Source organism: Alternaria incomplexa, assembly GCF_024043165.1.
Source record: "Alternaria incomplexa strain BMP 0042 chromosome Unknown scaffold_1, whole genome shotgun sequence".
In the NCBI taxonomy this organism is placed as follows: Eukaryota; Fungi; Ascomycota; class Dothideomycetes; order Pleosporales; family Pleosporaceae; genus Alternaria; species Alternaria incomplexa.
The window spans coordinates 2909621-2931836 of record NW_026249850.1 but is presented as its reverse complement, the minus strand read 5'-3'; the positions used below and the strand labels follow the sequence as shown (position 1 = coordinate 2931836).

The 22216-nt window shown below is 52.2% G+C and overlaps 6 protein-coding genes across 6 annotated transcripts; 4 read left to right on the top strand and 2 right to left on the bottom strand.

The window, feature by feature from the left end:
- Positions 1 to 815: 815 nt before the first annotated feature.
- On the bottom strand, positions 816 to 1649 carry J4E90_001047 (uncharacterized protein; the record flags this gene model as incomplete). Its single annotated transcript, XM_051430638.1, has 1 exon — positions 816 to 1649. One exon carries the CDS (start codon positions 1647 to 1649, stop codon positions 816 to 818), a length of 834 nt encoding a protein of 277 aa, XP_051296125.1.
- An 869-nt stretch (positions 1650 to 2518) lies between these two features.
- Positions 2519 to 4191, top strand: J4E90_001046 (uncharacterized protein; the record flags this gene model as incomplete). Its single annotated transcript, XM_051430637.1, has 2 exons — positions 2519 to 2704; positions 2767 to 4191. The coding sequence occupies 2 exons, from the start codon at positions 2519 to 2521 to the stop codon at positions 4189 to 4191; spliced, it is 1611 nt and encodes a 536-aa protein (XP_051296124.1).
- A 4448-nt stretch (positions 4192 to 8639) lies between these two features.
- Positions 8640 to 9123, bottom strand: J4E90_001045 (uncharacterized protein; the record flags this gene model as incomplete). Its single annotated transcript, XM_051430636.1, has 2 exons — positions 8640 to 8993; positions 9040 to 9123. 2 exons carry the CDS (start codon positions 9121 to 9123, stop codon positions 8640 to 8642), a joined length of 438 nt encoding a protein of 145 aa, XP_051296123.1.
- Positions 9124 to 12635: 3512 nt separating this feature from the next.
- J4E90_001044 (uncharacterized protein) lies at positions 12636 to 16169 on the top strand (the record flags this gene model as incomplete). The annotated part of the gene is made up of 1 exon (XM_051430635.1): positions 12636 to 16169. One exon carries the CDS (start codon positions 12636 to 12638, stop codon positions 16167 to 16169), a length of 3534 nt encoding a protein of 1177 aa, XP_051296122.1.
- Positions 16170 to 17258: 1089 nt separating this feature from the next.
- J4E90_001043 (uncharacterized protein) lies at positions 17259 to 18841 on the top strand (the record flags this gene model as incomplete). Its single annotated transcript, XM_051430634.1, has 3 exons — positions 17259 to 17522; positions 17572 to 17774; positions 17827 to 18841. The coding sequence occupies 3 exons, from the start codon at positions 17259 to 17261 to the stop codon at positions 18839 to 18841; spliced, it is 1482 nt and encodes a 493-aa protein (XP_051296121.1).
- A 482-nt stretch (positions 18842 to 19323) lies between these two features.
- Positions 19324 to 21624, top strand: J4E90_001042 (uncharacterized protein; the record flags this gene model as incomplete). The annotated part of the gene is made up of 1 exon (XM_051430633.1): positions 19324 to 21624. One exon carries the CDS (start codon positions 19324 to 19326, stop codon positions 21622 to 21624), a length of 2301 nt encoding a protein of 766 aa, XP_051296120.1.
- Positions 21625 to 22216: the final 592 nt, after the last annotated feature.

Below are 22216 nucleotides of genomic sequence, written 5' to 3'. Positions count from 1 at the left end.
ATGCGCTGCAGTTTACACTGATGCTGAACCCTTAGCTGACCAAACCCTTAAGGCACTGCAGACTTCCAGGAGGTTGACGTCCAATTGCTTCCTCATATGGAGTAGACACGTAGCCGCTAAGTGGCCACAGCCATACCATTGCGTCATCGGATGTATAGTTGTCCACGGCAAAGCGTCTAGGAGCTCTTCGCGGGAGGTTGCCGACCGATTTGTGGGCTCGTTGAACGCTTTCGCTTTAACGGTGCATTATCCTTGTGGTTGTCGGTGTCTTGATCTTGTTCAACGCCAGCTGAAGCATGAATTGCTGAAACATCATTCGTTTCGTCGGCATCGCTCTCAGGCTCGGTATCGCCGCCGGTATGCTCGTCCGTAGCGATCCCAGTTTCTGCCATGGAGAATGAAAGTCCAGTATGTGCCTGGCCGGTCTCTTCCGCTGGCATTTGGGGAGGATCTGAGACGGTGCCTTTGGCATCTTCACCAATCTCTGGAGATCCATGTTCAGGTTGCTGGTTTGCCGCTGCACTTTGGATCTCCTCTTCGAAAGCATTTACCACTTTAGCATACTCTCTGGCTAAGACTTTGCGCAGCTGTGGAAAGATCCCGCGTAGCTTTATGCACTCTTCCGTTGTCGCAATCCGGGTTGAGGCAATATGTCGAAGTGTACAGTCAGTAGTGAGCTCGCCAGGTTGTATCTCCTCCTCATTCGCTATCTTCTGACGAAGCTCTACCAGCCGATCGTACAACGCTCTAGAATCGGTATCCAACTCCGTTGGCACCTCATCGTCTTCCTCCATCGGAAAGAACCAACTTGCTTGTCAGCTCGGGCCATTCGGGTGAATGGATTGTAGATAGAGTGGCTTAGGCTCAGGCAGAAGACCAGAAGTATATTCGCTGTAGGTCCTGGTCTCTTCTACCCGTGCTGGTAGGGGCGGACAAGGCTTCATGTCTAGTCGTAGCGCATTCAGCCGATGGTAGATCATAAGTCCTGCATATGCATCTGCAACGGCGTACTGTATAAGCTCTTGGTTTGTTTCAAGCGGCGCCAACCAGTCCTTGTGCATGTGCTCTGTTTTCTTCAGCGTGTATCCCGGGAAGTACTTTTCGACCAGGCCTCTGAGACCTCCTGGAAAATATGAAGAATCAAAGCTTGGCCTGCCTGGATTGACCAGCACCTGAAAATAGCTCAACTCCATGGCGCCCTTGGGTTCTAGCTGAAAGTACTTGTTGAATCGCCAGAAATCTCCCATGATAGATTGGCCAGTCTTCAGTACAGTGGGGCTCTCGATGAGCGTGCGCAACGACGGCGCAATGAGCTGTTCGGCTGCATCTCCGTCATGACGTCCGATGTGAAACAAGGCTATTTTGCTCTCGCTCGCAACCTGGATGAGCGCAACTCTTCCCTTGAGAACTTCTGTTTCTGGCCAAACCCACTCCATGTCAAATCCGACAACAGCCTCATCGAGAAAGTCGCACGCCAATTGTTCGGATTTGGTCAAGTTGTCGCTGTAAAGAACCTCAGGGGGTAGATCTCGCGGACCCTGGAAACAATCGTGGCTGAACAGCACCCGCGAGCCATTGGGCTTTGGCTTCAGACGGAAGGAGCGAGGCCATGGGGGGTCCACGGCGCCGGTCATTGCCGCTGCCGCCATTACTTAGTCGGTTATGGTGACGAGAGCTTCGCAAATAGCACAGGTAGCGAGACGGTAAACTTCAAAAGGCGATAAGAAAGCGAAGGCGAGCAGTGGGGCTGCCGTTGCTAGTCCAAGCTTAGTGTTAACCCACGCGCCTCACTCCGCTTTCCTGGTCCGGCCTTCGGAGCCGCTCCCCTCATCAGCCCAGGAACGACAACCTCTTCGCCCTCATCCTCAACACGGAATGCAAACCCACGAATCTCGCGTAAGCGAAAATACTGTTACAGCTATTGAACTATATCCAAACCACGTATTGCATGAAGTTCACCGATCGAATTTGTTTGCACATGCAACGACGGCTACGTTTTTCCGCTGCGTCAAGACGCCATGAGAACTAACAGCAGCTGAAGAAATGTCTACTGACGCGAATTAGTGTGTAGATGCAGCAAGTGTTTAAGCTCCTACGAGACGTTATAGGCGATCTGAGTTGCAGTTCACAATCGTGGCGGGCGCACGCGTACTTGGGGAGACGGCTTAGGCCCAATTGAGGATAGCCCCAGATCCCCATCGTGTTGGTCTTGGAAACTACTCATGTAGTGGCCGCCACAACCTAGGTACCATCGTACATTACTCGACTGGCATCTTGACTAGATCTTGACCAGCTACGAACTTTCTATCTAGACAAGCCATGGTGTTGCTAGGAAGGTCCCCACCCTGCCTCACAGCTCGCCACTGCCCGGGATCACGCCCGGCAGCACCAGACTGGCGGGCTCATGCGCTCTTTACTCGTGGCAAAGGAATCCGGGATGTTATAAGAAAGTGCCCCCGACTCGTGCTGTGGGGTTGTTGTTTGTCGCACCTGTTTCGTGGGCACTTAACATCCAGCCATGATGCGATTTAGTCAATTTGTTCTCCTGGGCGTCTTCCCAAGCGTACTACTTGCACAACAGACATTCGAGTCACCCGACTTTGATATTACTGCTGCATTATTGGACAATGGTGTAAACGTCTTCGATATTCCTGACCCAACCGACCTATCCAAGCGAACCAGTTCAGGCTCATGTTCGGTTGCTGTAAGTCCCACCTGCCTCCACACGTTATCTTTTTTCAGGTATGGTACTGACCACGACTTTAGTGCAGCTCTCTTAAACGCATCTTTGGTGATGCGAAGGTCGAGACTCAAGAAGAGACAGGCTACGGCGTAGCTGTGAACTACTTCTGGTCACAGCAACAGCGCGAAGCACAACCGTATTGCGTCTTCAAACCCGAGGAAGCACGCGATGTGTCTACTCTCGTTCTGCTGTCGCGTCTTACTCAATGCCCTTTCGCAGTAAGAAGTGGAGGACATGCAGCATTCACTGGAGCATCGAGCAATGATGGTGGCATCACTGTTATCTTCGAGCGCATGAAGAAGATCACCCTGTCGGAAGACAAGAAGGTTGCTGCCATTGAACCTGGTAGCCTTTGGTACGACATCTATTCGACTCTTGCCAAGGACAATCTCGCGGTGATAGGCGGCCGCGTCTCTGCTATTGGCATCGGAGGTCTCACAACAGGAGGCGGCATCTCGTTCTTCTCTAACGAATATGGCTGGGCATGCGACAATGTCGCGTCTTTCGAGGTCGTTACCGCGTCGGGTCGCATCGTAAAAGCAAGCCAGAAATCGTACCCAGACCTGTACTGGGCATTGAGAGGTGGCGGCAATAACGTCGGCATCGTCACGACCTTCAATCTCGAAACTTTCGCTCACGGCCCGTTAATGCTTGGTGGACAGAGAAGGTTCTTTGAGGAAAGCTTCCCTGCTGCTATCGATGCTTTCGTGAACTTGGGGTCGGACAAAAAGGCCGATCCAAAAGCTGCTCAGTTCTTGGCCATCTTCCTGGATGCCGCTTCGAACACAAAGATCGCCGTTGCCGAGCTGGAGTATTCTGACCCGATTCTCGACGCTCCAGTCTTCGATGAGTACCGCGCAGTCCCTGCCTTCCAGGACACCTTACAATTGAATACCCTGGCCAACTTCACGCAAATGCTGAACGACAGCAACCCCAAAGGCTATCGAGACTCATTCTGGACTGCTTCATCCAAACTAGACTACGGGATGGTCGAATTCATGTTTGACGCCACCTTTGAAGAGTTCGAGAAGATCCGAGATGTTGCCGGTATCCTGCCTGCAAACACCTTTCAGGTCATCACCGTCGCACAACTCACGCAGATGCAGAAGAAGGGCGGAAACGCACTAGGCCTTGTGCCTTCCGACGGTCCGATTCTCCTCATAAACTTGAGTAGCCGTTGGGACAAAAAGGAGGACGACGAGCGTGTGTTGAAGGCGAACGCCAACATCGTCAGGAAAATGGAGGCCGAGGCGAAGCGCAGGGATATGGTCAACGACTACATCTACATGAATTACGCCAGTCAATTTCAGAATGTCGTTGAGAGTTACGGGGAGAGTGCGGACAAGCTGAGGAAAATCGCGCGCAAGTATGACCCTACTGAGGTTTTCCAGAAGCTGCAGCCGGGTTACTTTAAGCTGCAGGGGCCGCCAAATAAGAATTGGCCATGATGGTCACATTCATAGGGTAAGACATTTTGCGAGAAGACACGAATGAAGCGTATATCAGTATGTTGCTGCAAGATTGACGAGCACTCCCAGCCTCTCCATGCGCTGGGCGGGATGTGATTGTGGCGGTCGGCCTGGACTAGTCCACGGGCGCCGGACTACTACTTCATGCCCGCTGTAATGCTTCATCAATTGGCGCGTGAACATGCGCCTTACATCCTCTCATGGTTGCGACAGTGGACAGGATTGGGCATTTTCGAGCTGATACTGGAGTGGCTTGCTGCGCACCGCGTCATGCGCTCAGGTCGGCAAGGCAGCCACATTCAGCCCCCATCCTTCGTGCTGTCAGCCGTCGCGGGCTACTTGAGCGTCGCGCCCCCGCTTTTAATCAACCATCCTTCTAGTAGCTTACAAACATTGCGCAACGGCGAATACCGACTCCTGAATGGCACTTGACGGTCTGGAAGCAAAGTTTGAAGAGTGCACATTGAAGGAGTCCGACGAAGCCTGCGATAGCGCAAATATCACATCACCTTATGGCGAGCGTCTTCTCCAGCCTGATCATATCCGACTCCTTACCATCGTTCTCGACACGGATACTTTGCGGCTGACCGTCACTCCACACAAGTTTCAAGATGATCTCGAATACGATGCAGTCTCATATGTCTGGGGGGCAGCAGAAGCTTCTATCAGCGTCCCATGCAACGGAAAGAACCTTACAGTTACTCCTACTGTTTTCGAGATGCTCCATCATCTAACCCCGAACTACCCGTATTGGCTGGACTCTATATGCATCAAACAGCAAGACTCCGAAGAGAAGGCGGTACAGATCCCATTGATGCATCGAATCTACTCGCTCGCTTCGATCGTTGTCATATGGATGGGCCTTCCCACGGCGCAGAGTGAGCAGTTCATGCTTGGGTTTTCCATCGCATTGCAAATGGAAAGGGAGTGGAATTCAATGCTCGATCAGGGTCTTCAACCCTGGGTTCAGAAACCGGATTTATTCCGCGAAGATGACCCTTTCTGGCTTGGTATGATACAAATTTGCAAGCACGAGTGGTTTGAACGTCTATGGACCTTCCAAGAGGCAGTTCTTGCAAGACAGCCTATCATGCTGTTAGGACCTCTTTGGTTGAAATTTGAAGAGTTTCTTGAATTCATCTGTGAAGGGTTGTCTAGAAAGACCGGGGCATATATTTACCAATGGCGGCGGCTTCTCGAAATTTTTGAGGGCTTTGGGAGATTTATGAACCAGCTCCTGACCTTGAAAAGATGTTGCAGGGATGTTTTGTCAAACGGAGTGGTACCGATCGACATTATACCCTATCTTCTCGATTCGCTCCGCAACCGACATGTAAAGGAGCCGGTGGATCGAGCCTGGGCAGTCACCGGATTGTTGAACCATGGTCTCAGATCGAAATTGGAGCCAGAAGTGGATTACAGCGATAACGCTCGGGTTGGTTTCTGGGAAACACACATACGGTTCGCGAAGACGATCATGGCCGCAGAGCAAACGCTGTGTCTACTAAGAATACCGCCCACAGTTGAGGGAAGGCCGCAATCATCTCCGTCTTGGTGCCCAGCTTTGGATGGTGTTCCAGCGTGTGGTCTCTTGATGTCAGGAGCGTGGGCCAATCGTGTAAGCGGACAGCAATATGAACAACTTCTACAGGAGGTTATAGAAGAAGGGATTCAAGCGCAGCAATCTAGTGAACCGAGACAGCTGGAGATCCCATTAGTATCTCGCAAATTCATCTCGTTTGGGAAGGAGACTAATTACCTGCACACTTGCGGCCATATTTTGGATACAATATCAGAGGTCGTGGATAATCAAGAGCCGCGGGGGTGTTACGAACACGTATTGAGCGCAAATATGTTAGCGCGCAAAATGAGCAATCCTGTACATGCAGCACATGTGGATGTCTGTACCCGTAGCCTCCAACTGGCTCGTCGAACGGCTCACCGCGCAGAAGACGATACCGACAGTGTACCTTCGGAGTATCTGATGGCTCTACTGATGGATATGAGAGTCTCTAGAGAAGCAGCGATTGCTTACAAGGACGGATGGAATACATTCAGAGATGGAGATTTCGGTTTTTTGGGAGAACTTCCAGCTGAGCGGCAATTGCGGGCGAGTCTCTGGGCAAATAGATTGCATGGTGTGGCTGGTCATTCTTTCTTCAGTACTACCGGGGGCCGCTTCGGTATCACCACGCCAGGATGCAAACCCGGCGACAAAGTCTGTGTCTTCTACGGCGAAGATCCTCTTCATATACTACGATGGCCAGAACCCGAGCACGAAACCGGCGCGCTCCAAGGAGAAGGTCCTGCTGAGTTCTGCGGCGTCACATTTATTCCACACCTTATGAAGTCGCAGGAGCAAGAAGCAGCTCGACTTGGACCGGACGAGATATTTGTTATTGGGTAACATGCTTTCGTGGAAGCAACAAAGGATTTGGATGGAGCATGACCGTGCGCGGAAGCTTCGTGCGTGGATTGCGATCACGTTCTGAGGCAATCTTTCACTATCTATCCAGTTCAGCTGTTGCCTTATCCCAAATCGTATCAATCCACTTATCCCGTTCGCAAATAGCTCTTCGATAAACCATGAGCATCCATTCAGAATATTCAAATACATCTGACTACTACACAACGCGAAAACGGTCAATTCAAAAGTACTACTTATCCTTATTGTTCGAAAAATGGCCCTGACCTCCCCCTATACGGCCTACCAAGGCGTCGGCGTACCCATAACCTTCGTTGTCGGTCCCAAGGCCAATCCAACGCGATTCGACATACACCACTCGCTCCTCTCAAAAGTCTCCCCTCTATTCACTATGCCCAACGGCCTGCCCCGCATCATACTAAGCGACATCTTGCTCCCAAACGCCGAATCTGATACCTTCCGAACCCTCTTCAAGTGGCTATACGAGCGCCAACCCCCTGACTACACAACCGACGGGAAATTGTTAGACCTGATGAAACTATGGGTAGGATATGTTCATGTACGAACGGTGTATGAGACGTTCACTGACTTGTTACACCCGTCTCAGATATTGGCCGGCGAACTCGGAATCTGGAGGACTCAAAACACGGTGCTGAGATTGGGTATGGCGCTGATGCAACCGAAGTACTTCATTTGTCGTCTAGGCACGGTCAGATGGGTGTATGAGAATACACCTGCTGGATCACCGCTGCGTAACTACATCACCGCGATTTTCTGCCAACGCCGTCCACCCATCACGCCCTCCATGTTCTCGCCCGAGAACGAGCAGCTTGGTATCTTTCGCGACGCAGTAGGGTTCTTGCGTACACTGAATTTAGTTCGCGCAGGCAATCCGACGGGAACGGGCGGATACAACCTCCATGCGCTGTTCCCTATTCATCATTCGTGGTCGCCGGGCGAAGGCGAGCTCGCGCCAGTGCGGGTTCGTGGATGTTTGGTAACGGGAGGAGAGGAAGTAGAGTGGATCAAGATCGAATATCCGCTCCCTTCTTTCCTAGTGTGGGGCGCGAAGTGGGAGGTGTTGCCGGACATGCACTTTGTGAGCCAAGACGGCATTCGAGCGGCGGCACAAGATTTGTTGAAGCAGATTGAGTTTCCGGATAGATCGGGCGCACAGAATATCTAGTGGCGCAGTGCTGCAGAGAAGTACCTAGACCTACAAACTATGGACAATGTCTCATGCATTCATGCCTGGTCTTTGGTCAGTAGACCATGCATTATAGAGTTTTGGGGTTAGAGTAGCACATCGGCGTCTTCTTGACCTTCATACACTTCACTCTCTCAAACAAGTCACGGGGATACAAGTTATCAAGCAAACATACCAAGCGACTAGGATATGAAGCAGATGTCTATTGTAGTGTACCAGCTCCCTTTCCCACCGCGAAATAGAGACTGATCATATAACAGATACCATCGAGATATGCGTATATACCAGCATTTTTGTGTTAAACAGAGAAAGAAACGCGTAACGTTTGAGTGATGATGAAGTAAAGCACGTGGCCACAGGAGTCATGAGCAGCGCTTGCTATGAAATCAGGGGAAGGGTATTGCCAACAGCCAAGGGAATATGTATACAAACGCCAGTACCCCTTTAAACCCAGTTTTGTGGTGATACAATAGATATAGAATAAGAATGGATGATCATGAGGACTGTTGTAGCGATGCAATACCTAACGTGCAGGGTGCTGCCTTCGTTGGTGTCGCAGGAGGTTGTCCCTGCGAGAAAAGCCGTCAAGGTTACCACAGCCGGGATGTGGGCAGAGGTATTTGTTCGTTGCCAAAGAAGAGTCGTTATGCTGTGGTAGATGCCTCCGCAAATCTTTCGGATAGTCGAAGCTCATGGGACATTTTGAGCACACGTGAGGCTTATCGGTCGAATGTTTCTTCTGATGGCGACTATGACGGTAAGCCGACGATCGAGTACGCTTGATCCAGGTAGGACTTACTTCAAATCACACTGACGGTTGAAAGTTTTACTGCAGCCGTCCTCGTCGCAATGGAAACCACCCGGGCGAGGTGGTTGCCGCTTAGTGCTTCCCTTCCGATTGCGTCGTGTCGCCAAGCGATCGCCAGGGTTATAGGTATCCTCAACATGCGCTTGCACGGTGGCTGGCTGTACCGTCGTCTCGTTCGCATCCATGACACGTACGTGCTCTCGGAGCAACGACTGTCCTCCGTTGACAAAGTCGTAGATTGGTGCTAGGTCTGGTTGCGTCCGATCGAAGCCGAGCGGCGGCATGTGCAAGACACTGGGGTCGACGTAGAAAGGGTTCGCTGCGTCATATTGGATTTGTGACTGGTAACGTTAGCATATTCCATAGAGAAGGGACTCAGGATCCTACCATGTGCTCGTGAAAGCATTGGTACAAGGGCAGGCAGCAAAGCTGGCACAGCACGCCGTCGATGTCGGAATAGGTTCCGTCCATGGGGGTGTCAGACACGATGAGGTCTGCAAACGGGTTTGACGCTTCCACCGGACCGGAGAGGACAGTAATAATTACTGTGAAAAGCAGCAGCGGGTACATGCTCCGGTGTGTATCTGGATGCCTAAGGACAGGAAGATGTGGGACCGACGAGAACGACGGAACTAGAGTGTGAGAACGTCAACAGTATGCAAGATCAGACTGTAACAAGGTTGGTACACTATGGTGAAGAGTAGCAATGCAAGTGAAAAAAAAAGTAGAGAAGAGGGCGTAAGGTCAATCGCAGCCGATGCATGCTAAGGGCAGAGGACTGGGGAGGGAGGCCGGCTGCCTGAGGAGCCACAGGTCACGGGCAGGTGTGGCTATGTTGATGATGTAGGTGTCGAGCAGCATTCTGGCGGTTTCGCTGCGTCTTTGGCGGCGATTTGGTCAGGTTGTTGGGTTAGCAGCGATGAAAGTGCACTCTTGATGCGATGCGACGTGCAAATGTGGTTGTGACGAAGGGACGAGCGACGGCGCCGTGCAGCGATCAATCCGACGGGGTACCTGCGCCATACCAATTTGAGACTTGGTGAGGGGTTGTGCCCGGCTCAACTCCCTACACTCGTGACTTTGGTACTGTGCAAGTTATCGAAACGTTGTCGACCGCGGGATGTGTGACTATCTGTCGATTTATCGAGAGTTTAACGCTGTGAATCAATAGGAACAGACGCCTGAAGCTAAGGTTTACCGCAGACCTTCCGTCGAGTTCCGTCACGTGCAAGTGCGTCATCGCGAAGGAACGCGCGAAACTCACAGCTCTTGCCCCATGTTCACCCGCATCTTCCACCTCCTTTCCCGCATCGTTTCGTTTCTTCTAGCTCGGCAAGTGCTAGTATCTTCTTGTTGGTCTTGTCGCTTAATGGCTCTCGTAGAGGCAGGCGGCAACCAAGTGCGCCCTCGTAAATATGAAAGACGTTGAACATCATCACAAAATGTGATAACATCTCAAGAAGGTTCAGATGGATACCCTGAGGCTGAGGATGCGCACTCGATATATAACGGCGCGACACCTCCCAAGTCAGCCCTCAGCACAACACGCCACACGTCGTCAACGCAACAAGGCAACCACTGCAGCTCGTGTTGGTACTATTCATATCGCAGGTTGATGAGTCTCATCTGGCGTTTATCCCTTTTGGAAACTGGCAGCGGATACTGCATGCTTCGCGCACATCTCATGTCCAATCGTTCGTTGAGGCGTTCCACGATGTTCAAGGCGGCCAGGCAGCAGTCGAGACAATATCCGTAAGCAAGGCTCGTCCAAAGAGCATCCTATTGTAACTCGGTGCTACCATGCCCGCCTGCTGCGCCTTTTATATGACTCACAGCCTATCATGCACTTGACCACTTTGGTAGGTACCTTGTTGAGTAGCTCACAAGTAAAGCTGGCATGCATGCGACAGCTGCCCCGCATTGCGAATCAGAGCTTCAGATGCGCCATTGCTTCATGAACCGACGCCTCTCGCGATCAGGCGCATAGACACCTGAGACTCACCCTTACAAGAATATGCTTTCTATACGTGGCCGCAAATATGCGGCTTTAGATCTGGCTGCAAGCTACACGAAAGATCGTGGCCTCCCCTACGACAAAACCAAGCATCCAGCAGGTCTAGTGTCCTTTAGAAATGCGGAAAACGTAAGCAAGAGTCGAACATCATGGTTGTCATACTTTGAGTATTAGAGCTAATGTACCGAATAGTTTCTCATGCGCGAAAAAGTGCTTGACTACGTAAAGACCAAGGTTGGTCTTTGCACTTGAACAAGAGGGACTCACTTAACATATTGTGTAGTGCGTTCCTTCATTTGAACTCGACACCTTGACCTATCATGACGGCCCGTTCGGCTCTAAACGCTTACGACAAGCAATGGCTACTTTCATCAATAAGCGCTTCTTGCCCGCATCCGTTGTGGCGATGGATGAAGTGTCCTTTGTCAGCGGTGTGACGGCATTGAATGACATCTTGTCACTATGTCTGACCGATGGAGAGAATGAAGGTTTGCTCCTTGGCATGCCGATATATGGCTCTTTCAACCCAGATATGCGAAGCATGTCGAAGTGAGTCTCGACGTGTCAATAAATGCGTTCAGCAGCCACTGAACTTAGGACAGCTGCAAATTGGTTTACACCCCATTCCATGGCGTGGATCAGTTCATTACCGGAGCGGTCGAATGTTATGAGCGCGCCCTTGAAGAAGCGGGGCGAAACGGAATTGACGTGAAGGCACTTGTCATTTCCAACCCGCACAATCCTCTTGGCGCGTACCATGCACCCTCGTAAAGGACCGTCGAACTGACTCATCTTTCCAGGGCAGTGCTATACTCACAAAGCTCTCGAGGCCATACTACGCTTCTGTGCAAAGCATAAGATACATCTCATCAGCGATGAAATCTATGCTCAGTCAGTGTATCGAACGGATGAGTCTCATCCAGGCTTTACATCAGTACTCTCTGTAAACATGACCGGCATCATTGATGATGAGCTTGTCCATGTAATGTACGGAATATCGAAGGTCATACCACTTTTGTGCGAGAAATGGTTGTTGTAACTGATGCGTTGATAGGACTTCGCCGCTGCTGGTCTGAGACTAGGATGTCTGGTCACCCGAAATGAAGAACTTGGTCAAGCTGTGCAATCTCTAGCGTACGTCTGCTTGAGCACCCATGTACAGCTAAGAAGGCTAATTCGTCTACTTGGCAGACGTTTCCACGGCGCATCGCCAGTGACAGACGCTATAGCCACTACCATACTTGAGGACGACGAATGGCACGACCAATTTCTAGCCGAGAGTGCAAGGGTGCTGAGTGAACACCAAGAGCGTGTCACCGAAGAACTTGACAAAGCTGGGATTCGCTATAACAAGCAAGCGTAAGTACATCCCAGCGTTTTCGAGTTGTTGCATCGGAGGAGGCACCACTGACAGAACCATGTGGCCTAGTAACGCTGGGTTTTTCCTCTGGATCGATCTCTCGGCGTGTTTACGGAGCGCGACGTGGCAGAGTGAGGATGAACTGAGACAGGCGCTGTATGATCACGGCGTAGAGATGTCGGCCGGCCACGCATATCATGATGAAAAGCCAGGCAATTTCCGCTTTCTTTTCTCAATGGATAGAGATACTTTGGAAGAAGGTCTGAGAAGAGTTATTGGCTTCCACGAGACTCGTAGGCTAGACCGGTCTTGATTGGGGCTAGCAAATAAGCAATTATGATGCACGGGATAAATTGGCTCGGGGCTGGAGTAGTAGAATGTCAATGCAGGGACTTTGGACAATGTGCCTGATGTGACGTGAGACGCTCGTGACCGCGCGAAAAGGCGCCACGCGACTGTGGGTCCTTGCACGAGATCGTCCCGCCAGATCGGAATTCCAACAGGGGAAAGTGCGTCATCATTCCAGCCATCTAGCCTCAACCTTCACAAACAAGTCGCACCACGCCTGTCCCTATGTCACGATCGCGTTAACGACAACCAGGCATCAGAATGCCGCCCATCCTCTCCCGAAAGCGCTCGCCATCCGCTTCACCGCAAACAGAACCGCCACCGAAGCGTGCGCGCGCTCGCAAAGCTACTGCACCCACTCGCAAAGGCAAGGAGTCCGTCTTCGAAACCCTCGAAGCACCGCCAAAGGCCAAGCTCACGCTGGCCGAGACCAAAGCCCTGTTGGAACAAGAAGATGACGACAGCGAGTTGTCAGAACCGGAGAGCAGCGAAGATGATTTCGAAGATGTTCCGCTGAACGGCGCAAACAAGGGTCAAGGCAAGGGAAGGACGACAACTGGTGGTGATAGCGACGAGAGCGAAGCCGACGATTGGGTAGACGCGCTTGGTGCGCAGAATAACAATAAACCAGACCATGGTCCTGCGCCCGTCATCACTGGCGACATCGCCCTCACCCTGTCCGCCGCGCCAAAGACCGCCTTCGACTCGAAATCGGAAGGACAAAAGGGCGCATCCAAGATCCAGCGGCAAATACGAAATGTCACACATTGTATGCACGTACAGTGCCTGATGTACCACAATCTCATAAGAAACGCTTGGATACAAGACAAGGAAGTGCAGAAGATACTAGTGGAAGGCATGTCGGCCGGCTGCTGGCGCGAACTGGAGAGATACTGGGATAACGCCGGAATCACAGACGGCCCTAGCCTTGTCGTTGTGCAGAGGGCGCCGAGTCCTCCACCCAAGCAGGTGACGAAAGACAAGAAGGGTACATGGAAGAACAGCGGAAATAACGGCGTCAAAGTATACGAAAGCCCGCAGAAGCGATCATCTGCTCGCGAAGACAAGAAGAAAGCTCCCGTAGGCAAGGACAAGGGCAAGGGCGACGTCAAAGGCGCCAAGAAAGGTCGCGATTGGAACGCGACATCTGAACCACTCGAGCCGAAAGCCCCAAACATGTCAGCTGGGGACCCTCTGCTTCGCCTCCTCAAGTATCTCTGTGCGTATTGGAAGTCCAAGTTCCAAGTCACAACTCCGAGCCTACGCAAACGCGGCTACCTCTCGCCATCGACGCTAGAAGCCGAGATCAATACCTGGAGGGAGGACCCCGATCATCCCGATACTTTTGGCGAGCGAGTGGAGAACTTAGAAGCATTTCGCGACAGAGCTCGTAAATGTGAGGGGAGCAGGGACTTGGGAGAGCAACTGTTCACCGCTTTAGTACGAGGGCTCGGCATAGAGGCCCGCATGGTAGTCAGTCTACAGCCAATTGGTTATGGCTGGAATCAGGGCGAAGAAGGAACGCCTAAGAATCTGGAGAAATTGAAGGATGCGAAGCTTGCCGACAGCAACACTCCTTCGAAATCAGCAGCCACGAACGGTAGAGCGAAACCTCTCGGCGGTACAAACAAGGGTGGCAAAACGGCCGAAGTTGACCCGGACGATAGCAGCGACCTGAGCAGTGTCATATCTATTTCTTCGGGATCAGAAGATGAGCGGCCTACTAAGAAAGCGCGAAAGCCCCGCAACCCCCGCGATGAACTGCCATTTCCGACCTACTGGGCAGAGGCCATCTCTCATCTCACCCACACACCTATAGCAGTTTCGCCGCTTCCCAAGGCGATAATTGCGAGTGCGGCGTCTTTAGACAAGTTCTCCGAGTTCTACGCTCGCGGTGGAACGGCCGACAGGGCGAGGCAGGTATCAGCCTACTTCATCGCCTTCTCTTCTGACGGCACAGCAAAGGATGTCACTGTAAGATATGTACCCAAGTGGCCTGGTCGGACAAGGGGTGTCCGCATGCCTGTTGAGAAGATACCCATACACAACAAACGCGGCAAAGTCAAACGGTGGGAAGAGTGGGACTGGGTGAAGTCGCAAATGCGGCCCTATGCACGACCTCACGACAAGCGTCAGCCATGGGATGAAGTTGAAGACGAAGGTGACCTTGTCTTGGTACAACCAGAAAAGAAGAAGGAAATGCACGAAGGCGGAAAGGAGACGCTACAGGGCTATAAGAACTCCACTGAATACGTGCTCGAGCGCCACCTGCGTCGCGAGGAGGCACTTATACCCGGCGCCAAGATCGTTCGACATTTCACCTTCGGCACAAGCGGCAACGAGAAAACCGAGCCGGTATATCTGCGCAAGGACGTTGTAAACTGCAAGACCCAAGAATCCTGGCACAAAGAAGGCCGAGAGGTACGGGAAGGTGAACAGCCCCTCAAGCTCGTACCTAGGCGGGCTGTTACGGTGACACGTAAACGCGAGATGGAAGAGCAGGAACGTCTTGAAGGCGAGAAAGTGAAACAAGGTCTCTTCTCTAAAGCGCAGACGGACTGGATCATTCCTGATCCTATCGTTGACGGTAAAATCCCACGTAACTCATACGGAAACATTGACGTTTATGTGCCCACGATGGTGCCGAAAGGCGCTGTTCACGTTCCACTCAGGGGTACGGCGCGCATATGTCGCAAACTTAACATAGACCACGCGGAAGCGTGTACCGGGTTCGAGTTCGGGAAGCAACGCGCTGTGCCTGTCATAACCGGTGTTGTGATTGCACAGGAGCACGAGGATATGCTCATCGATGCTTGGGAAGTTGAAGAGGCGGAAAAACAGAGAAAAGAGAGAGAAAAGAGGGAGAAGTTCCTTTTGGGACTTTGGAGAAAATTTGCGAGTGGACTGAGAATCGTGGAAAGAATGCGAGAAGAGTACGGTGAGGATGTCGAATTGCCAGTGAAGGAAAACGCGGTATCACCCGAAGGAGATGGTGGGGAGAAGAAGTCGCAATGGGAAGTGTTTCAGAACCACACCGATTTCGAGGGCGGCTTCATGCGCGGCGATGGCGCTGATTCTGGCGGTGGCTTCGTACCTGAACGGACGCACCAGAGTACACACCATGATGATGACATGGCTGGTGGTTTTCTACCAGCAAGTCAAGACGATCCTGAGCATGGGGATCTAACCATTGACCACGGCGAAAAGAAAGATGTGTCACGCGCGCCCGTGGCGGAAAGTACATATCGCACACCGATCTCCCTCACGCAGGCGCTTCAGCAGCCGCCCAGCGAATTCAGCGAGCATCCTGATGAAGATGCGGACGAGGATATGGACGCGCCTGAACCTCCAGAAGACGAAAACAACGACGAAGAAGACGACGAGGATATGCCTCAACCAAAATCTACCCGTCGCAAGTCGAACGCCACATCTTCAACTCGTGGTCGTGGTCGTCCACGTGGTCGCGGAGCCAAACTCATGACAGCGTCCACGCGAAAACGTAAGTCTACGGTCATAGAATCAGGGTCTGACAACGACACACCCTCTGGCGCTCCTTCCGACCCACCAACACCACCGCCATCTACACGTTCAGCGCCGAGGCGTAAGGCAGCCAGGAAAAGTGACGCACAAGTCAAGAGCCACTTCTTTGCCGAAGGAAGCGATGGTGAGACGGATATGACGGATATGACTGAGCGGAATTCGCCAAGAAAGAAGACGGCTGCGACACGAGGACGCGTGAGTGGCAAAGGCAGAGGGAGTGGACGGGGAAGAGGTAGAGCGGGGAAAGCCAAGTAGCAATACGAGAGTAGGGTATTGACACTGAGGCAGACGTGCAAAATCACTCGAGCTAATCTTGAAGATACGGTCAGAGGGCATGAATTCTGTCAGCCTACACTAGGGCTAGACCAGTGAGACAGATCTCACGATCCGCCTGTGCCAGTGCGCTTACCTCATCCGATAGCGTGGCGGAGCCCCGATCCGACTACCACATTACATCATCTCTTCCCCAGATTCCTCCCACATGCGCAAAATTTCCGAAACTCAAAAGCGCAAAGATGCGAAAAACTTCAGCGTCAAAAGTCAATAGCAACTAAGTATTGCCGCATTCAGAAGGCACTCGCGAGTCGACGCCATGCATGCAGCTCTGTTTTTAGAACAGCCCAGCGTCGCTAGATGCGCCTGGGCAAGTCTTGGTTCCGCCGCTGCATCCTCCCGAATCTTGGCAAACTTCTGTACCCGACTTTCCCCCCTAACTCCCTCGCCCGAACAGTCAGCTTGTTGAAGCCAAGGTGCGCCGTCGCACAGCTGAGAATTGCTTCTTTATCGCCGTTCTTATCGCGCTGGGAGCCCTCCTACACCCGGTCCTTACATGAATGACAGCATGACAGCGGCGGCAATTCGATGGTCCGGCAGTGCTAACACTGGTAGCGATGCGTTGTTGGGGTTTGCCTGCAGCACTGTTATCCCAATCGTACGCCAAAGTACGGTAGGCATGCTCTGGGCGCGGCCCATGTGGGAATCTCCCCCAACATCCCGAATGCCACGCCCGCCGTCTCCTTCGTATTCGTTCTGAGGTGTGCCGGCGCGAGCGCCTCTTGGCTATAATGCGCGATGTTTGATCTGCGATACCTAGCTCGCACGCTCATTAGTTGCCAGAAACGTCATGCTCTCCGGTCTTTTTCTATCGATGCGTCGAGATGTGTGCATGGGGTTGGCATTTATAAGTATATTGCTGCTGCTGTTGTTTTATTTTATTGCGCCCCGTCCCTACACCGGCCTTTATCAGTCTCTCACTTTGCCAATCTTTTCCTTTGGCAGCTGTCACTCGCTTTAAAGACTTTGACTTTGGTCTTGTTGTTAATTATCTAATTTTTTTTTGGAAAGATGCGCTTCTCCGAGTTCCTTACCGTCGGTGTTGTGGCGCCTCTTGTGGCTGCTCATGGTGGAGTCCCAGGGGCACCCAAGATGTTTGGTCTACCGAGAGACTTGCAAGCCGACTTTAAACCTCCTGTCGCTGCTCGTGTGCTTCGACACCCCGCTCAGCCAAGGGATGGCATGCTGGAAACCCGCCAAGGTGGTCAGAACGGCCGTTGCGGACCCAGCTTCGCTAACGCCAAGTGCGCTGCGGGCTACTGCTGCTCAGGTGCCGTATGTTGATCTTAGACGTTGAACTGTTACAATAGCTGACTTGCTCTAGGGATACTGCGGAACGACTAAAGATCATTGTCAAGCTCCTGACTGCTTGATTGACTTTGGCCCGGCTTGCGACGCCAACAAGACGCCTGGTGGGGCCAGCACACGCAACGACCCCCGTCCTCAGAGGGGCAGCGTCGCATACGGAGGTGGTGGTGTCTACGCCTGCAAGAAGGCTGGCACTGTCGCCATCACCTATGATGATGGGTAGGCTCCTTCACAATCCCACATGTTGAGAGCACGACTAATCAGAATTCAGTCCATACATCTACACCGACCGCGTCCTCGACCAGTTCGCCACATATGGCTTCAAGGCCACGTTCTTCGTCACGGGAATCAACCTCGGAAAGGGCGCAATCGACAGCACAGCGCAGTGGTCCAACGTGATCAAGCGTATGGTTGCCGAAGGTCACCAAGTCGCATCCCACACATGGTCTCACCAGGATCTCAGCCAAATCACTGATGCGCAGCGCTACGACCAGATGGTTAAGAACGAAATGGCTATCCGCAACATTATCGGAAAGTACCCCACATACATGCGTCCTCCTTACTCGTCTTGCAACGACGCTTGCCAAGCAGTGATGAAGAACTTGGGATACGTAGTCAGCTACTTCGACTTGGACACGGATGACTACAACCAACTATCTAACATCCAGGTTGCCAAGAATAACTTCAAGAACAAGATCGACACAACCGTTGGTGGTCCCGCCTCAGGTCACCGCCTCGCTATCGCCCACGACATCCATGAGCAGACTGCCCTCAACCTTACTGGCTACATGCTCGAGTACCTCAAGTCAAAGGGCTACCGCGGTGTCACCATGGGCGAGTGCATGGGTGAGCCCGAGGCGAACTGGTACCGTACTGCCACTTCCGGCGGCTCTACTACCCCTCCTGCCACCGGTGGTGGCGGCGGCGGCAGTGGTACTGCTGTTTCCACTGACGGATCTTGCGGCTCAGGCAAAGGAACGTGTGCTGGATCTACCTTTGGCAACTGCTGCTCTCAATACGGATGGTGCGGATCATCCACTGATCACTGCAGCGCCGGCTGCAACTCTGCCTTCGGAACCTGCACTGGCACTGGTGGCAGCGGTGGCGGCTCAACTACCCCCGCTCCGGCCAAGAAGGTCTCTACTGATGGCACTTGCGGAACTCAGGGTGGTGCTACTTGCGCTGGTTCAACATTCGGTAACTGCTGCTCGCAGTATGGATGGTGCGGATCTACTTCAGGCCACTGTGGTTCTGGATGCCAGAGCGGATCCGGCACTTGCAACTAGAACTTCGTTCATGAGAGGAGCATTTAGACCTTACTCGTGTAGAGGCGATGCTCATAACGCAGCTCTGTATGCGTGTTAATATAAGAAAATAATACAAACAAATACACATACTCTTACAACTCCTGACGTCTCCGCAACTGTGTGAGTGATTACTTTGGAGAATGACAACATCGTCAATTAGGATCGATATCTAGGATTTGGTCGATTTATGTGAAGATGTCGAACTGCACTTCGCAGCGCACACTTGAAGTGCTCGCACAGTTCACGGAGTAAATGGTCATGGCTGTTGAAGCAATGGAATTCCAGAGACTGATCACAGGCAGTTCATGAAGAGCAATATCTACATCTTTTCCGCAACATGATTTGCAAAAACCTCTTCGTACGCACTCCAGCAAAAGTGCAGCGAAGAATTACCACCCGTTTCATACTCTCAAGCATTTACTTCAACTATCCATATCCCCTGACTACTTCTCTCGAAGACCATGGCATTAGCGGTACTTCCAGCAATCATCGTCAGTTTTGTGATCGTCGTGGCATCGCTCGGTACATTCTACATCTACAGGGCATACAGGCGCGTGCGCTATGCAGTCCACGATGTGGAGCGCAGCCGCCATATCGAAATCGCCGGTCTCTCGCAACAGCGGCCCATTGAACTTCATGATCTCGAAGTCCCGCATAAACAATATCACAGCGGTCAGTGGTACGGCTCCCAGGGTGTAGTTCCTACACAGGTCGCGCTGGCCGCGAAACCACTGCCGCATACTCCGGAGATTGAGTACACAGGAGGTGACGGGCTTGTCAGACCTCCTGGGCGAGTCTTTCTATCCACTGAGGTACAGCAACCTGAGCTTCTCTCTCCAAAGCCTGTGCGCACGGTGACCAAAAGGCCGAAGGTAGAGCCTGCGAGTACCGCATATGACTCAGATCAAACGGCAGCGTCGGAAATCTGGGACAAGATTGAGAAGGGCGAGTTAGAACCGTCACGGCGTAAGGCGCCAATACCCGAAGTACTCCGAGATCCTTCAGAGTTTGAACGCGACACCATGACAGACGTCGACATTGATAGTAGCACCAGAGAATGGGCAAAACCCAATCGCCCCACGCTGCCATTCACACCACGCTCAAACAAACGCGAGTCGTCTGACAGCATGGCTACTGTTGTCGACGCTAACAACGCGAATATCGAACGCCCCCAATCATACATTAAGCGCAAACAAAGCATTGGCACAGGAGCGATCAAGCCGACTGAACCGCTAGATCGAGCTGCAGAGGCGCGCCGCCAGATGGCGGAAAGGAAGAAGCAAATGGTGGAAAGGCAGAAGCAAGAGGAAGCTGATCGTCTAGCAGAGGAGCAAAGGCTGGTAGACGAACAAAAGCAGCGCGCAGCTGAACAACAGAGACTAGCTGAAGAGAAGCAGCGACAGGAAGATGAGGAAAAAGCCCGCTCGTTGGCACAAGTTTCCGATGACGAAGATATTGATCTAGACAATAAGAGGCCCTCTGACTCTCAAAGACCGCGCACTCGCCGGAGATCCGACTCTTCCTCCAAGTCGAAGCGTGAGCGCAAGAGTCGTGAAACGTTGCTTACACGAACTCCCAAGCGAGCGTATACCTTCGCGAACGACGCTTCCGATGGTATCGACAACCCCAACACGGACGAAAATACCAGTAGCAACAGTAAAGGAAGCTCTAGGAGCATGAGTATGAATGATCAGGCAAGGCCAGACTTCAACGCGACCATGCCGTCAATTGCCGAGGGAGCCCATGTCGACCCTTTCTCTGACAACGCAGCAAGACGGTCGCACGGCTCCATCAAGAAATCTGTTTCGTCAATGTACTCTCCCGATCACATTTCATTAAACGATGGCGAAGGAAACTACACCTCGAGGCCTGCCGACTACAAACGTAGGGCCGCGCCTGAAGACACACTGGAGAACCCGTTTGCCTCTGACAACGACCCCCAAGACCCCTTTGCGACAGCGCAGAGATCATCAGCTGCGTCAAGCAACGACAGTCGAGTGTCATTCTCGCAAGTACAGCGAAGATCGAACGCCTCCAGCAATGAGAGCAGAAACAGCTCAGGTACAAATTATCCCAAACGCAGCGACAGTAAAGCTAGCGCAAAGAATCGTGCTTCTGTGGATAGCCAAAGCAGTCAGCAGTCGGCCCGCGGCCGTGAAAAACCTGAACGAAAGCCATCTGTCGCATCCCGTGCATTCAGCAAGATCAGTCGTAAGTCTTCATCTTCGGACAAGAAGAAGGAAAGGGACTCCGCGAGCTCGACACAATCTCGGGAAAATGAAGGACCAGGATTGCGGGGTGGAGGAAAGATGTACGTGGAGGAGCTGGAAGAGCTGTCATCGTCAGAGGATGAGCATGAAGACAGAACCAAGCAAGAGCATAAGGTGAAGAACGGGGTGGAGATGCGCGGCGGTTCAGGAGAAAAGGACGAGAGCGAGAGTGAGGTTGAGGTTGAGACGGAGCACGAAGACGAAAGCGACGCTGCCGAGCTCGGAAGTTCGGAGGACGAACATTCGGATGTGAGCTCGAGCGATGAGGACGAGATCGCGAGCGAGAAACACGACTCCTCCGAAGACGATGATGACGCGTCGGAGGATGGGGGTTCGGAGTCTGAAATCTCCGATGCTGGCATTTCTGACGCCATTACTTCGGATGACGAATCTGAGGAGGAGGTCTCGGATGATGAGCAGGGCCCGGTACTGAAGAAGCCGATTGAGGTCGTGGGCATCCCAGCTAGGAATGTGGGCAGGGTCAAGGCGTGATGAATCGGTTACCGTATTTTCTTTTCCGCTAGTAGGGTTCCGCAGGCGCGAATCTCTCTCTCGTACTCTTCGCACATATCTGGATCTTATTTGTCATCGTGATACTGATTGATGTCTGTGCTTATTTCATTGTTCAAGTAGGAATTGAATCCATTATCTTGCCGCCTACTCGCGATGGGAAAAGATGCACACCTGTGATACATGAGCTCATGATCCAAAGGATACTCGTGGAGACTGTTTTACCCCTCATCAGAGATCAAACGAAAGTACACTCTCACATTCAAAACGACTGATTCAAGAGGACAATGCAATATATTCCCAGAATGCCCATACCCATGCTACCAAATGCTGAATCGACCTGGTATCCCCAATCTTGCCCAATCCAGCCAAAAGCAAACGCCTGAAATGGAGACATCACAGCCTATCCCAAGAAAAGTCAATCGTACATCATGAGGTAGTGCCTAGATCATGATATACAACGCCCGCCCGCCGACCGTAACGAAAACGCTCATGTACCAATGACCCGGGAAATCGCTAACAAAACAAGGGAAGAAGAAAAGAAGGAAGGAAGGAGTTGAGAAGGGACGAATAC